This window comes from Sinocyclocheilus anshuiensis, unplaced genomic scaffold (genome assembly GCF_001515605.1).
Source record: "Sinocyclocheilus anshuiensis isolate Anshui unplaced genomic scaffold, SAMN03320099.WGS_v1.1 scaffold811, whole genome shotgun sequence".
In the NCBI taxonomy this organism is placed as follows: domain Eukaryota; kingdom Metazoa; phylum Chordata; class Actinopteri; order Cypriniformes; family Cyprinidae; genus Sinocyclocheilus; species Sinocyclocheilus anshuiensis.
Genome location: NW_015549607.1, coordinates 52,585 through 66,367, shown reverse-complemented (window position 1 = coordinate 66,367; position 13,783 = coordinate 52,585). Strand labels below are relative to the sequence as shown.

General features: G+C 36.3%; 1 protein-coding gene across 3 annotated transcripts in view; it reads right to left on the bottom strand.

Annotated features, from left to right (window-relative positions):
* The window catches only part of LOC107659061 (centrosomal protein of 128 kDa), a 76,836-nt gene that overhangs the window by 15,755 nt on the left and 47,298 nt on the right, over positions 1-13,783 (bottom strand). For all 3 annotated transcript variants that reach the window (XM_016447872.1, XM_016447874.1, XM_016447875.1), the window contains 2 exons: positions 7,764-7,823; positions 5,170-5,362 (listed from right to left, as the gene is read on the bottom strand). In XM_016447872.1, the coding sequence (XP_016303358.1) occupies positions 5,170-5,362; positions 7,764-7,823 (253 nt within the window). The remainder of the gene's footprint in view (positions 1-5,169; positions 5,363-7,763; positions 7,824-13,783) is intronic.

Below are 13,783 nucleotides of genomic sequence, written 5' to 3'. Positions count from 1 at the left end.
ACACAAATCTGAATGGCTGTTTAAATCATTTAAACACGATTCAGAAACAGAAAGTAGTGCAGCTGCTTTGTTTACAGGGTTTCCGGGGTAACGGCTGCATTTAAATGAATTATTATTATTATTATTATTATTATTTCTGCAGTTTAGTGCCATCTGCTGTCAGAGAGTGAAAGTGCACTTTCATCCAGGGCATCTCTCACATGTTCCGCCATGTGCTTCTCGTCCGCGCTTATTTACATCAGAGTGTGCACGCGTCTTTCACGCCGCATACAGCGGTGTTGTGCATTTTGACCAGTTGATGGGAAAGGTATTCTTAAAATGCATTCAAAATTCTAAATAATTTGTAATATATAATTATTCACGGTATTTAGAAGTGCCCACGATAACAATATCGTGCACATTCATTACCGTGATATATCGCATTACCGAATACCGGCACAAGTCTACTCTAGACTTCAAGATCCAGTTCTCAATAGTCTTGTGAACAAATGTTCTGTATGCGTTTTATGGCCTTATTTCAGTGACTTTAAAATTTTAGTTTTTCACTAAACACGCATAAACGTTGTTTTCTCAAAAACACAATCACATACATACATGCTGCCCACATATTATTGTAGCCCAGTTTGTGCTGATTATGGTTCTACTAATCTTAGCCATTAAAATGTTTATTAGCAACTGAAAAAAGCACAAATGTCAGGACATGTCAAAACTTCTCCAGGGCCCAAAACACCCTCGGACCCCAGAGGGTTAAAACCGACTGTGTTTATGAGGGCACTCCCAAAGATAGGTATTTTGACTTAATAAAGTATGTTTATTTCTCTGTTTAAGTGCAAGAAGACACAAAAGAGAACTCAATCCAGCAACTGTGCTGCTCACTGACACTGCACTGCTGAGACGCAGCTCTCTTTGTGTGTGCTTCGGGTGTGTGTGCAGAAAACACCAAGCAAGTACTGAATTGAGTCTTCTTTTGCATCTTTGTCTGCAAAAACAAAGCAAATTATTCATTTTCGTGATAACGCAACACTGGCCCAATCATTTCCATCAACTGGCCCAAGCTTCTTTAAATCTGACCCCAGGCCATTGGACAGTCCTCACTGTCGAGCCTGGTTTAATATATATTGTCGAAAATTATAAATTTAAGAATTTTCAAGAAACTCTTCATTAACATGGCTGGCTTAAATTTCAAAAACTCAAATTCAAGTACTTCAAACGTTCTAAGCACCTTGTACAAACCCTGGGGAGTAACTTTTGTTAAACTAAACCATCAGCAACGTTCGCTCTATCAATGCAATAATAGGCATTTACCATAGAAAATCAGAAGGAAGCTTAAGTGTAAAATTATCACCAAATTATCTTTAGCAGATCATGTTAATGGTCAAATAAGCCTTTCTGCAGCAATATTACGGACATGTTAAGTATTAGTGTAGTAATATATGTAACATATTTCATGTGAATTGCAATTCATAGTTTTATTTATATTCCAGTAAACATGATAATAGGGATTAGAAGTGAAATGGGTAAAAATTGCACTTTAAAATGCCTATGTATCTGGAAAAGTGGTGCCAGTGAGAATTTGGGGCAAAAAAACAAGGGGTTTTAGTGAATTAATTATGGGATCTATAGTTTATTAAATCGATAGATCCAAACCCTAAAACATTTTGGTAAAATGTATTTGTCTCCAGCTTTATGTGGGGGTAACATGGCTAAGAGCTTATTGTCCCACTTCTGTTCCTTCTTGGGATCTTTATGTTGTCCTAGAAGGTTTTTCTAAGGCCTCCTTTTGAAGGCTGGGAGTCAGTTCTCATTAGGATTCTGACTTTTAAGGCAGTTCTGTTAATGGCTCCATCTTTTCTCAAGCACATTTGTGACTTGGAGGCTTTTTTAGTGAGCACTTCCTGTTTGGACTTCGCTCCTGGCCCGGTCAAGGTTTTTTTTTGTGTGCTAAGCCAGGATATGTGTCACTTCTACCTCCTTTAATTGTCAGATAGTGGTTTGGCAAAGCCAGAAATGAAATCGGACATATATTTTATGTATGGCTTAACTAAATGATTCAGATAAATTTTCATTCTAGCCCTTACAGTTCCAGAGACATAAACAAAACACAAATACCTGGATGTTCATCTCACCAGGTCATTTAACAGCAGCATACAAGTAAGAAATTTATTCTTATAAAGCTAATAAAGTTATTCAGTCAAGAGCAGGAAGTGATTTTCTGTTTTTCTTTTTTTATTATTCATATTAACAGAAAAAACAGCAGTAGGTACTCCATATTATGCCGATGTCACTTTATTACACAGATCTAATCTACACATGTGATTTCTCCCAGCTGTTTACGTTCACAGACATAACCGACTGTGTTTATGTGAACGCTGTGTGTTTTTGACAAAACCATGTGTGTCTTTGACAGTTTAAGCGCAGTAAGACGTGAAACATTCTGTGAAACATTTTTTTAAAGAGAGAATATTGGGTGAACTGTCCTTTTTAAATAAGTAAACTGTTGGGATGATAGATGATGACTCCAAAACCAGAATAAACAGTTCAGATTTGAAGACTTCTGCCTTTATTACTACACTTGAAAACAGTATTGGTTTGTAGTATTTAAGCAGTTTCATTTTCTTTTTCTTTTTTTTTTCAGAAACAAGTCAAACAAAGGGAGAGATCTGGCTAGTGTTGTCAAAGACAAAGCTATTGGAACAGCAGCAAATATTAGCATAAGATCAGTGACTGCAATCTTTCCTGATCCTGTTTCTATTACTAGTGTGGAGCATGACCAGTATAAGCAAAAATTCCATGAAATATAGAAGATAGAAGAACTTGATGTTTCAACTGGTGCTCAAGAGGGAGCAATTCAGAGTTCTCAGCTGCTCTGGGGAGTATAATTTTTTGGTAACTCTTTACTTGAAGGGGTGTGCATAAGACTGACATGGCACCTTCATAATCATGACATGACACATGTCATGAATATGAAGGAGGTTTTATGCATGTTTATGACAACTGTCATTAAGTGTCATTCACTCAGTTATGTAATTTTTAATGCAAATATGACATTATTTGACTCTCTTCAGTGTCACATGATCCTTTAGAGATCATTCTAATCTGCTAATTTTTGAAGAAACATTGGTAACACTTTACTTGAAGGGGTGTGCATAAGACTGACATGACACCTTCATATTCATGACATGTGTCGTGTCATGATTATGTAGGTATCATGTCATGATTATGAAGGTGTCATGTCAGTCTTATCCACACCCCTTCAAGTAAAGTGTAACCAATTTTTTTTTCTGCGTTTTGTTCAGTCTCACGCACGGCCATGTACGATGCAGATTTCAATGTAGGGATGTAATGGTATGAAAATTTCTTATCACGGTTATAGTGACCAAAATGATCATGGTTATCAGTATTATCACGGTATTGTTAAAATGTGCTGGAGATGTTTAAAAAGTACCAACACATAAATCACTTCACCAAGTTTTATATTTAAAAATTAACAAGCAACAAATAAAATGACGTGTGTATATATATATATAGTGTATATATATATATATATATATATATATATATATATATATATATATAAAAGAGAGCCTCCATAGCGTAACGTGAGGTAAACAGCAAAGATAACGAGCTTTTTAAAATGTAAACAAAAAGAAAAGTAAAACTAAACTTGCTGTCGGTGACAGTGCTTGCATGGTTTTTTTTCCCCCACAAGAATACCAACATGTTCACCTTTGGTTTAAGAAGCAGTCTTTTACTTTACTTTAGCATGAAACCCATCCATCGTTTCCTCAATATTCGCTTCATGTTTGCTGCACGCAGCTTCGTGCTCGTGCTGACGCGGCGAGTATAAACCAGGCTCTACACTCGAAGCACTGCGCAGTTCAAACGAGTAGCGCGGTTTCGTTATGTTTTTAGTTTCGTTTGCCTTTTGATGTTTCTCATATGCAACAGAAATGCAGCGCTTATGAGTTAAACAATGCGGTGGTCGCACCAGTGCGACCGCACACAAAATTTAGTCGCACTGGTAGAAAAAATTATCGCAAAATGCGCCCATTTGGTCTACTCCCACTGGAGCCCTGTGCAGTACAGTATTTATTTATCCTCAGTTGTTCAAATCGCGGTAATCAAATACGGTTATAGTGATAATTAAAATATGAAACAGTAATACTAACCTTGGGGTATTTTATCACGATTTATCGTCAAACCGGTAATCGTTACATCCCTATTTCAAAGTATATTCAACTGTGGATGACAGTTGACATGTGCAGTACAACCTAGTGGACTCGTTCTGTCTCAACATTAACCTCGCACCTGCGCTGTTGTACGCGGACCGGCTGCACACAGACGAAAGCGAAAGCCCAAGGACACATCTGATGACAAAATTATACGGACTGTAGCAGGACGTGGACGGCCAAAGTATACTTTGGGCTTAAAGCCACCAGAAAAAGGTGTCTACTAACAATGTCCAGCAGGGAATATACAAGCATCACAGGGAAATTCTTTTTTTTCTGAACCATTATAAACAAATGTCATGTTTTAGAAAAAAGATTCTTTGAAATTGGGTTGTCTCATTTTATATTGTCTTGTTTGGATGCAACTTGTGTGTAACATTCACTTTATAGAAGTTACCATGATAATCCTCAATTCTGCTACGATTTTGACAATTTGACATTGTTACATCAATAATACTATGGTGACATTGTATTAGTCACCACTGTCATGAAAAAAAGGGAAATAGATTAAAAAAATTAAAGGAGAAATCAAATAGTTTATATTAATATTTTCATTAACATTATTTTTTTATTAAAATAATTTCCAGTAGTAACAATAACAGTATTTTTGACTGTAAACTGTTTTTGAACTACAATTACAATGGTGCATTTTTATAAGGTGAAAAGTGCTTTGTGAATCTGTTTGATAAATCAAAAAAATAACTGATTGGTGTGTTGGACATTTTAACAAGGTCATGTTTTGTACCTGTGATTAGCTCATTCTAAACTATACTGACTAATAGATGTCAGCTATAATAGAAGTCAGCCAGTAAATATACAAATTTTATACAGTATATACAGTAGAAAAATTGAATAGGACTTCACATTATTACCTGTACTGAAGTGTCAGGCCCAATAAAATCTGATCTAGTAATCACCTTTCTCTGAGGTGAGTTAGTACCTCTCTTCTCTGATTGGATGTCTTTGAGGAGTCGATCCTGCAGGGTAATGCGGTCCAGGAAGCTCTGCAGTTCTGAGTCCTTGCTTTGCTTCAGTGCTTTCATCTGCTCCTTGTGCTGCTGCAGTGTCCTCCTCAATCTCCTCTCTCTGGACTCCCGCTCACGCACCTCCTCACACAGCCACTGGAGCTTTGTCTGAACACACAAAGCATAGGGATAATCAGCATACACATCTGTATCACAATAATACATACAACTGTATTAGCCACTTTTCCACCATAGGACCAAACCGTCCCCACGATTCAGCCCAGCCAGTACAGATATGGTTTAATTTTCCACTGCGGGGTTGATAACAGAGCTTGTAATACAAATGCATCAGTTGTTGCCTTGGTAACACAAGTGTTTACATACGGTATGAGATGTAAAAAGCGACCGCATTATGGAGGATGATCACATATTTTACTTCGCTCAAAAAGTGTGCTTGGTGAGCAACAGACAGAAACTAGACAACAAGTGACCAATCCTGAATGGCGATGTCACTACACGCATTTTACCAGCATAGTAGAATTCCGGGCTGAGAGCAGTTTGTAATTGTGCCATACTGAACCAAGCTTAGGTGGAAATATTACTAACCATTCTATATCATTCTTAGAACCATTCGGCCTGATGGTGGAAAAGTGGCTCACGTCAAGTAAAACCTTCTGAAATAGGAGTGTGTCTCTGGAACTTCCTTTTGATATACATCACATCATCACATCGTGATATAATAACTGCTAGTCATAAATGCCAGTTAAAGATTTTATGCTTATTATATTTACATTTAGTCATTTAGCAGACGCTTTTATCCAAAACAACTTACAAATTAGGATTATTAGTATCACCTGCTTGATTATTTCAACTGTGAAATATGAATGCACAACAAGGTTATTATTTCTGTTAATTAGGGGTGTAACAGTACACGTATTTGCATTGAAAATATTTGGTTCAGGTCTTTCGGTTTGGTACGCATGTGTACCGAACAAATACAGCATTGTTTTAACAACTGCATGAGTGGAACTTCATTGGAAATTACCAGTTTTATATATTGTTATTTTGATAAGAAACAAATTCTAACCTTTAAATTATGTCCACTTTTTCAGGAAATTCAAACAATGCATGCCGTTTTCATGGTCTTTGATGTGGTGTGACAGTTCACTGCATAAACACCTCAGTTCAAATGGCAGCGCGGAGCGCACAATCTCTTTACTACTAGTTTTAATTCAAAATAAACATGAATGAATATCTCATGCCTCCTCAATCAGTGTTTCAACTGCAGAAAGATGTGAATAAAACAGTCTACAACTTGTTAGTTTTCTAGCGAAATGAAGTGCAGAGAAGAGCATTTCGCAAAATATTAGACATACTCATTAGATTTTACTTTTACTTTTACTGTTAGTGAAATCTTAATTATTTAATGTATGTTTAAATAAATCTATTATGAAACAAGTTATGACAGTCACTGTGCAAATTATTATATATCAACAACAAATAAAAATTGTATAATGTAGTTCATTTAAATATTTTTTAAATTCATTTAAAAACTGCATTATGCTCTGTTGTTAATTGTAACCTTACAGTAACGTAAAAAGTCTTACTATAGTTTAGAGCAGAAGCTGAGATAGATTTTTATCCCTAGAAAAATTGTAATTATAATTGAGTTTATTAAAAGAGCGAACAATTTCTTCAGTAAAACACTGTTTAAATAAAAGCTAAATATTAGTTACTAATTTTATAGACACAAATCAAATTTTATAATTATATTCCCAGAAATAACAACCCTGATGCATACAAGCATTAATTAAATCCTAATAATAAATACATATTTATATTTAATATTGAATTAAAATCAATATAAGAATCTAAAAAAATCAATAAATGATTGTATTCACAGCCTTATTCTGAAAAAGCACAAACTGCCCACTAACATGACTTTAAAGACCCCATGAAATCAAGTTTTGTGACTTGTAATCCATGTGTATTAGCTATGAAGTCACCTATTTACTAGTAGTGTACTTCGAAAGTCTGCTGAATTAAGTTTTAGCAGCAGTACACAACTGTACAATTTACAGGTTTGCTCTGTATTAAAATGGACCAAAAATTCACCTTGTCTTCTCAGTCTTCAAATTTTTCTCCAACAAAATGCTATCTAGAATGAGAATTACTAGCAATAGCAAGCACAAATCATAGTTCACAGCAAGTGGATATTTAAGAAGAAGGGCCTTTAATTACCCTTTCTGATTCAATAAAAAAATAAAATAAAATAATGTCATACACAAATTAAAGCTCCGCTTCTCGAACCATTTCATGGGGTCTTTACATATACTCATGAAAAACATTAGACACACCACTACAAACACACAGCCACAACCAGCTACACATGCATTTAAATGTGTTAACATACACATTTTAGAAATAAAACCTGATAAAACATGACATTAAGTCCCTGAGAGCTGGAGGATGTTTCCATCAGTCTGAGACAGTAAAGAACAACAACTGTGTTAAGATGCATGATATCAGCTTGAGAATTGATTATTGAGAGCTGAGCTCAACAATATACCTTAACTTCAGCAAGCCAGCGATGGGAATCTTTCTGCAGTCCTGGAGTCAAGGTAATGGCCTACAACACCGAAAACACACAAGGAGTAAAGCTGTTTTGCTATACAAATTATGCACGAAAGTAAAAAAAAAAACCTGTATAATGACAGTATGTAAAATTGCACATCTCTGCAGAGGTTAAGAAGGAAAAATATTCTGAATCGTTCAGGAGGAACTTCCTTTGATCTGTTTTTTTTTTTTTCCCCAAGACAGTGACAGTCTACCGGAGAGGCCGTAAACCTCAGAGATCTTGGGCTCTGTGGGAAAACCCCTCCGCATAGTTGAATCACTTTGCAATGCAAAAATAAGCAGATTTACAAATTTCTCATTTAGAGCTATGTTGTACACCTCCAGAGTAAGCGATCACAGGAGGTGGGTCTGTCAGCGAGCATGTGGAGGAGGATTGTGTACCCCTGACAGCTCACCTGTCACAGACAACAATGTTTAAACACCGCCATGCCGGTTTAGACTGCTGACACAAACCCATGATGGGGAAGAAGGCCATTTTGTCACTTTTTTTCTTAAATCAATGGGGGCTGCCAGCAGCAGATAAAAAGGTGTGAAGGATGCAGAAGAACATTAAAAACTGGAATATAACATGGATGTTGACAGCTTGAGCTGAGAGAAAAGAAAGTGTACTTAAAGCCCTGAGAAACAAGTACAGACAACCTGCAAAAAGCAGGGAGTGACTTCACAGTTTAGAGATGAGACTCATCTGGGAGGAACACTTGGCACTATCAGAATTCCTCTTTAATATAACATTTTTCTATGTAACAAGGCAGTGTTAGGTCCATCTTGTCGAGTCCTAGTTGAGTGGGAGACGTTTATTAATGTCTTTTTATCTTAATTTTATGTTGTTACTTATTTTTAATTATTTGTTAAATCTTTGTATTACTTAATCTTTTGTTACACTACATGGATTCGTCTGTACTCTGAAAAATTTCTAGAGTCTATAACTGTTTAATGCTCAGGAGCAACACCAGTCAGAAATTTCCATTAAGTTAACTTTATTAACTTAATGGCAATTAAATTTAATTAAATTTATTCACTGTCATTAAACATGCCATGAGGGCATGGAAGTCATCAATGGTAGAGAACAGTAGCTATGTTCAAAGTTGCTAAATTAATTTAATAATTGAAATTTCGCATAAAACATTTGTAAATAAAGCACCATTTTCATCCAGGGAGATGAAGAGAACAAAACTGTAACTTCATAATAAACTGGTGCTAAATATCACTAAGAAAAAAGGTAATTTGCTGCAGTAGGAGAAACCACTGTGGGTCCAATTTTTGTATATAATGAATTACATTACATAAATTACAAACACGGTCATGTTATCTTGATTTCAGAGGCACATGCCTGCTGTTTGGGAACAAAGCTGTGTAAAACAGTTCTGGGAGGTAATTATACCAAACCACATTAACGACAGACTTTGGTTAAGGCATTTCAGATGCTGCGCAATGAGGTCGTCTGCTGATTAGTCCAGTTATGCTGTCCCATCACGCAAAGTCACATGACTTTTTTTGATGCGCAACAAGGAATTTATTCAGTAAATACAGTCAGGTCCAGAAGTATTCGGACACTGAGTTTTTGTGCTTTTGCCTTTATACACCACTTATTTGAAATAAAACAATCAAGATGTGACTGAAGTGCAGAATTTTAGCTTTATTTTAAGAGGTTCCACAAAAATATGACATTAACCATTTAGGAGTTATAGCCATTTTAAGCAAAGTATCTCCATTTTAAGGGGCTCAATAGTATTTGGACAAAGTGGCATAACTGTAAATAACCGTAAAAATATACAATTTTAATACTTGGATGAAAATCCTTTGCAGTCACTGCTAGTCTGGAGCCCATGGACACTGCCAAATTCTGAGTTTCCTCCCTGGAGATGCTTTGCCAGGTCTTCACTGCAGTCACCTTGAGTTGCTGCTTGTTTGTGGGTCTTTCTGTCTTCAATCTTGTCTTCAGTAACTGAAAAGCATGCTCTATTGGATTGAGATCAGGCGACTGACTGAGAATATTCCATTTCTTTGCCTTCAAAAAGTCTTGAGTTGCTTTCGCAGTATGTTTAGGGTCATTATCCATCTGCACTGTGAAGCTGCGTCGTATTAGTTTTGTAGCATTTGGCTGAATGTGAGCAGAGAGTGTATAGCCTTAAAGACCTCAGAATTCATCCTGCTAATTCTGTCAGCAGTAACATCATCAATAAACACCAGTGAGTCCGTTCCATTGGCAACCATATATGCCCATGCCATAACACCATGTTTGACACTTGATGTGGTGTGCTTTGGATCATGAGCTGTTCCTGTCTTTCGCCATACTTTTCTCTTCCCATCAGTTCGGTACAAGTTAATCTTGGTTTCATCAGTCCAAACAATCTTATTCCAAAACATGGGAGGCTTTTTTCGATGTTTTCGGTCTAATCTTGCATTTCTGTTCTTGAATGTTACCAGTGGTTTGCACCTTGTTGTAAACGCTCTATATTTACATTCATGAAGGCGTCTCTTGATTGTAGATTTTGACAATGATGTGCCTACTTCCTCCAGAGTATTCTTGATTTCTGTTGATGTTATGAAGGGGTTTTTCTTCACCAAGGAAAGGATTCTGCGATCATCCACTTTAGTTGTCTTCTGTGGTCTTCCAGGCCTTTTGATGTTGAGCTCACCAGTGCTTTCTTTCTTCTTAACAATGTAGCCAACCGTTGATCTGACCACACCTAAGTTTTTTGCTATCTCTCTTATAGATTTATGTTGGTTTTTCAGTTTAGTGGTGGCCTCCTTCACTTTCATCGAGATCTCCTTGAACATTATATTGGTAGCACCAGTCAAACAGCTTCCAAATGCCAATTTTGATACCTCATATAAACTCCAGACCTTTTATCTGCTTAATTTGTCTTGAAGTAACGAGGGAATGGACAGCACTTGGTCAATTAACCTCTTCTTAGTCAACTGTCCAAATACTATTGAGCCCCTGAAAATAGAGGTACAGTACTTTGCTTAAAATGGCTAACTCCTACATGGTAAATGTAATATTTTTCTGGAACCTCTTAAAATAAAGCTAAATGTCTGCACTTAAATCACATCTTGATTGTTTTATTTCAAATCCATTGTAGTGGTGTATACGAATGCATGTAAAGTACAAGCCTAGTTTACATTATAAATAATAGTTTAACATTCAAATACATTGTGAATATGGAAACATTTGGATTTGTTCCGAATGAGACGTGAGTAATAACCTCCAAATACATCTAGTCAAACCCACGCTCGCTCCATCTCGTATGCACGCAAGCATGCACTGTCACGATCTAATGCACTGTAAATGCTGGATTTTTAAAAACAAATCAAGCGTAGCGTTAGTTCTGGCAGGTCACGCAAAGACCTTCAGCTGATACCCATCAACCTATGGGAATACGACACCTATCTAAGCATTCATATAAAACGTCCCTCAGTATTATCAGCAGTTTTCGCATTGCTCAATAGCTAATTACCCTCCTCCATCCCCACCTCCTCCTCTGTCAGTCAGGATTCAGCCTTCTGATTCTCCTTTGAATCAGACTAATTCTAAAATGTGTACATAACATTATTGAACTTTAACGATATCTGCAATACATATATATTGGTTCTGTTCTGTTTACCCTGGGGGGTTATCGCTGCTCTCCCTGATCTCATCCATGCTAGGCTTGGCATCTTTGACGATAGTGGTCCTGACAGAACTGACAAACGAGGCATCCATTTTATTTATTCATTCCCCAGTGCATGCTGGGAACTCCAACACTCAACCCAATAATCTACTTTTAAATAAAAAAAATTTTCTCAGCATTTTAATGTTTAGTTTTTTTTTTTTTTACTGTGCAGGTAATAATTTGAGCATAATTTATAAACCGTGAAGCCTATAAGTTATATTATATATAGCATTGGATATTCCATTTACTGAAAAAATTGAGGTGCAAACTAAATTCTTGGGAAATATCCATTGAAATTCACACTCATAATTACAATTTATTCATAATTACAATTTATTCACACTACTTAGACTTGTAAAGAAAATCTAAACTTTACTGTCAAACTAAGCAATCTCTGGTTGAAAATGTTTCAAGTTATTTTCACTGCCGTTATCTTCTTAAACCTGTGTGAATTTCACACAAGCTGCAAGGAATGAAGAGCGCTATTGATCAGACAGGCTCATTTCACAGGCCCTGGAGGTGTGCGCTGGAGACCACCAGGGACATCAATGAAAGCCCCAGCAAATGACATGGAGATAAAAACGTGTCCATGAAAGCCATCTGAACACACATGGAGGATCAGTGGGCGATAACATAAGAAACAAACAGTCATTCCAAGCTATTTAGGTTCTGGGGGGAATTCACTATGAATATATGCAGGTAGAGCAGTTCCGTTTGTAGCCCGAAATCCAGTTTTTCACCGTATATAGTAGGGGAATTTACCGTTAACCATTTAACAGGTTTTTACTGTAGCATTTTTACAGTCTTTTACCGTTAAATTCACGGTCATTTTTTACAGTGTGTGTGTTGTTTTAGCATGCGATTCACTAAACAAATCATGCAAATGATCTCCGCTATCCACCTTATTTTTCAGTGCAGAAGTAAGCTATTTCCTGTTAATGTGCAGACTTCTGATTCATTATCCGCTATAGGTAAATAACAGGAAGAAGAACAAAGTGCAGTAAACGGTGATATTGAAAATGATTTGTGCTAAAAAACAGTGCATTTATGATTACGATAATAAATTAAAATAATTTGATATTGAATACCAGTTTTCAATATCAACAAGCAACATAATGAACTGTTTTTGTACTGCTAAAATGACAACGGAATAGGGATGTAACGATTCCCTCAACTCATGATGCGATATGATTTTCTCACGATTTTTTTTTTTACAAAATGAGAATTTACACAAATTATAAGTGAAAAGGCATTCTTATTTCTCAGACAAAATGCTGCACATTTCTTTGTGAAGTTGAAATATGTCTAATAACAAAGCAAATCCCAAATCAAATAAATAAATAATACAATTAAAAGAAATCTCTTTATATAAACAAAACATATCTGAACATGAAAACATATCTAACTATACTTTTTTCTTCACATTAACTGTTTTGTTTGTTTTGTCCTATTTTGCTAATAGGATCAGAGCCAAATACCAAGTCAGAGGTTTAGCTAGTGTTTAGCCACAAATCCAGTTTGGCAGTTCAATCTCAAACCATTCAAAACAATTCCAGCGCTAACAAATTAAAAGAGGAAGTGACCTGTGCTCCTGCATTCAACTGAGAATGTCAAGTCAAGCCCGACTAGCTTATCTCTGTAGACAGACGAAAGGGAAGTGGACAACAGCTGACATTTATGAAAGATGTGCTTCATAAATCTAAGCTAATACAAACGACCAAACAGCATATTGTTGGCTGAAGAAAAAAGAAGAAGTGGAGTGAGTGAAATTGAATGCCTCTTGTTGATCATTTCCAATTTAACTGCTAGAAGAAGTGCTTTGGGTAGTTTGTTGGCTATAAATAACATTATTACAGTATATCAGTAATCTAAGGGACTGGAGAATGACACACTCAAACACTCAATAGTATGTGTTTACAGGCGCTGCATTGTTTACTGTTTGCCGTTCTCCTTGTCAGGAAACTGTAGTCACAATTTCTGCAAGCCCATCATGATACGGAGCTTCATGTCTTGTCTTTGAAGCATAATTAATAAGAGAAAGCCACAATGTGGTTAATGAAATTTTCAATCCATTTCATGTAACAGGCACGTTGTTTGCATGCCCAGCAGTTGCACGTCACTCAAAGCGGTACTCGATCAAAGAGGGGCACTTTGAGCAAAGTGACAGATGAGTTTCAGTAAGTACCAGCAGGAGGGATGGCCATCGCCATCAGCACTTTTAAAGCAAGCTTAAAGTGCAACATCCCTAATGATACTTAAGCTCCCATTTGTTTTCAAAAAGACAGAAAAAAAAAAA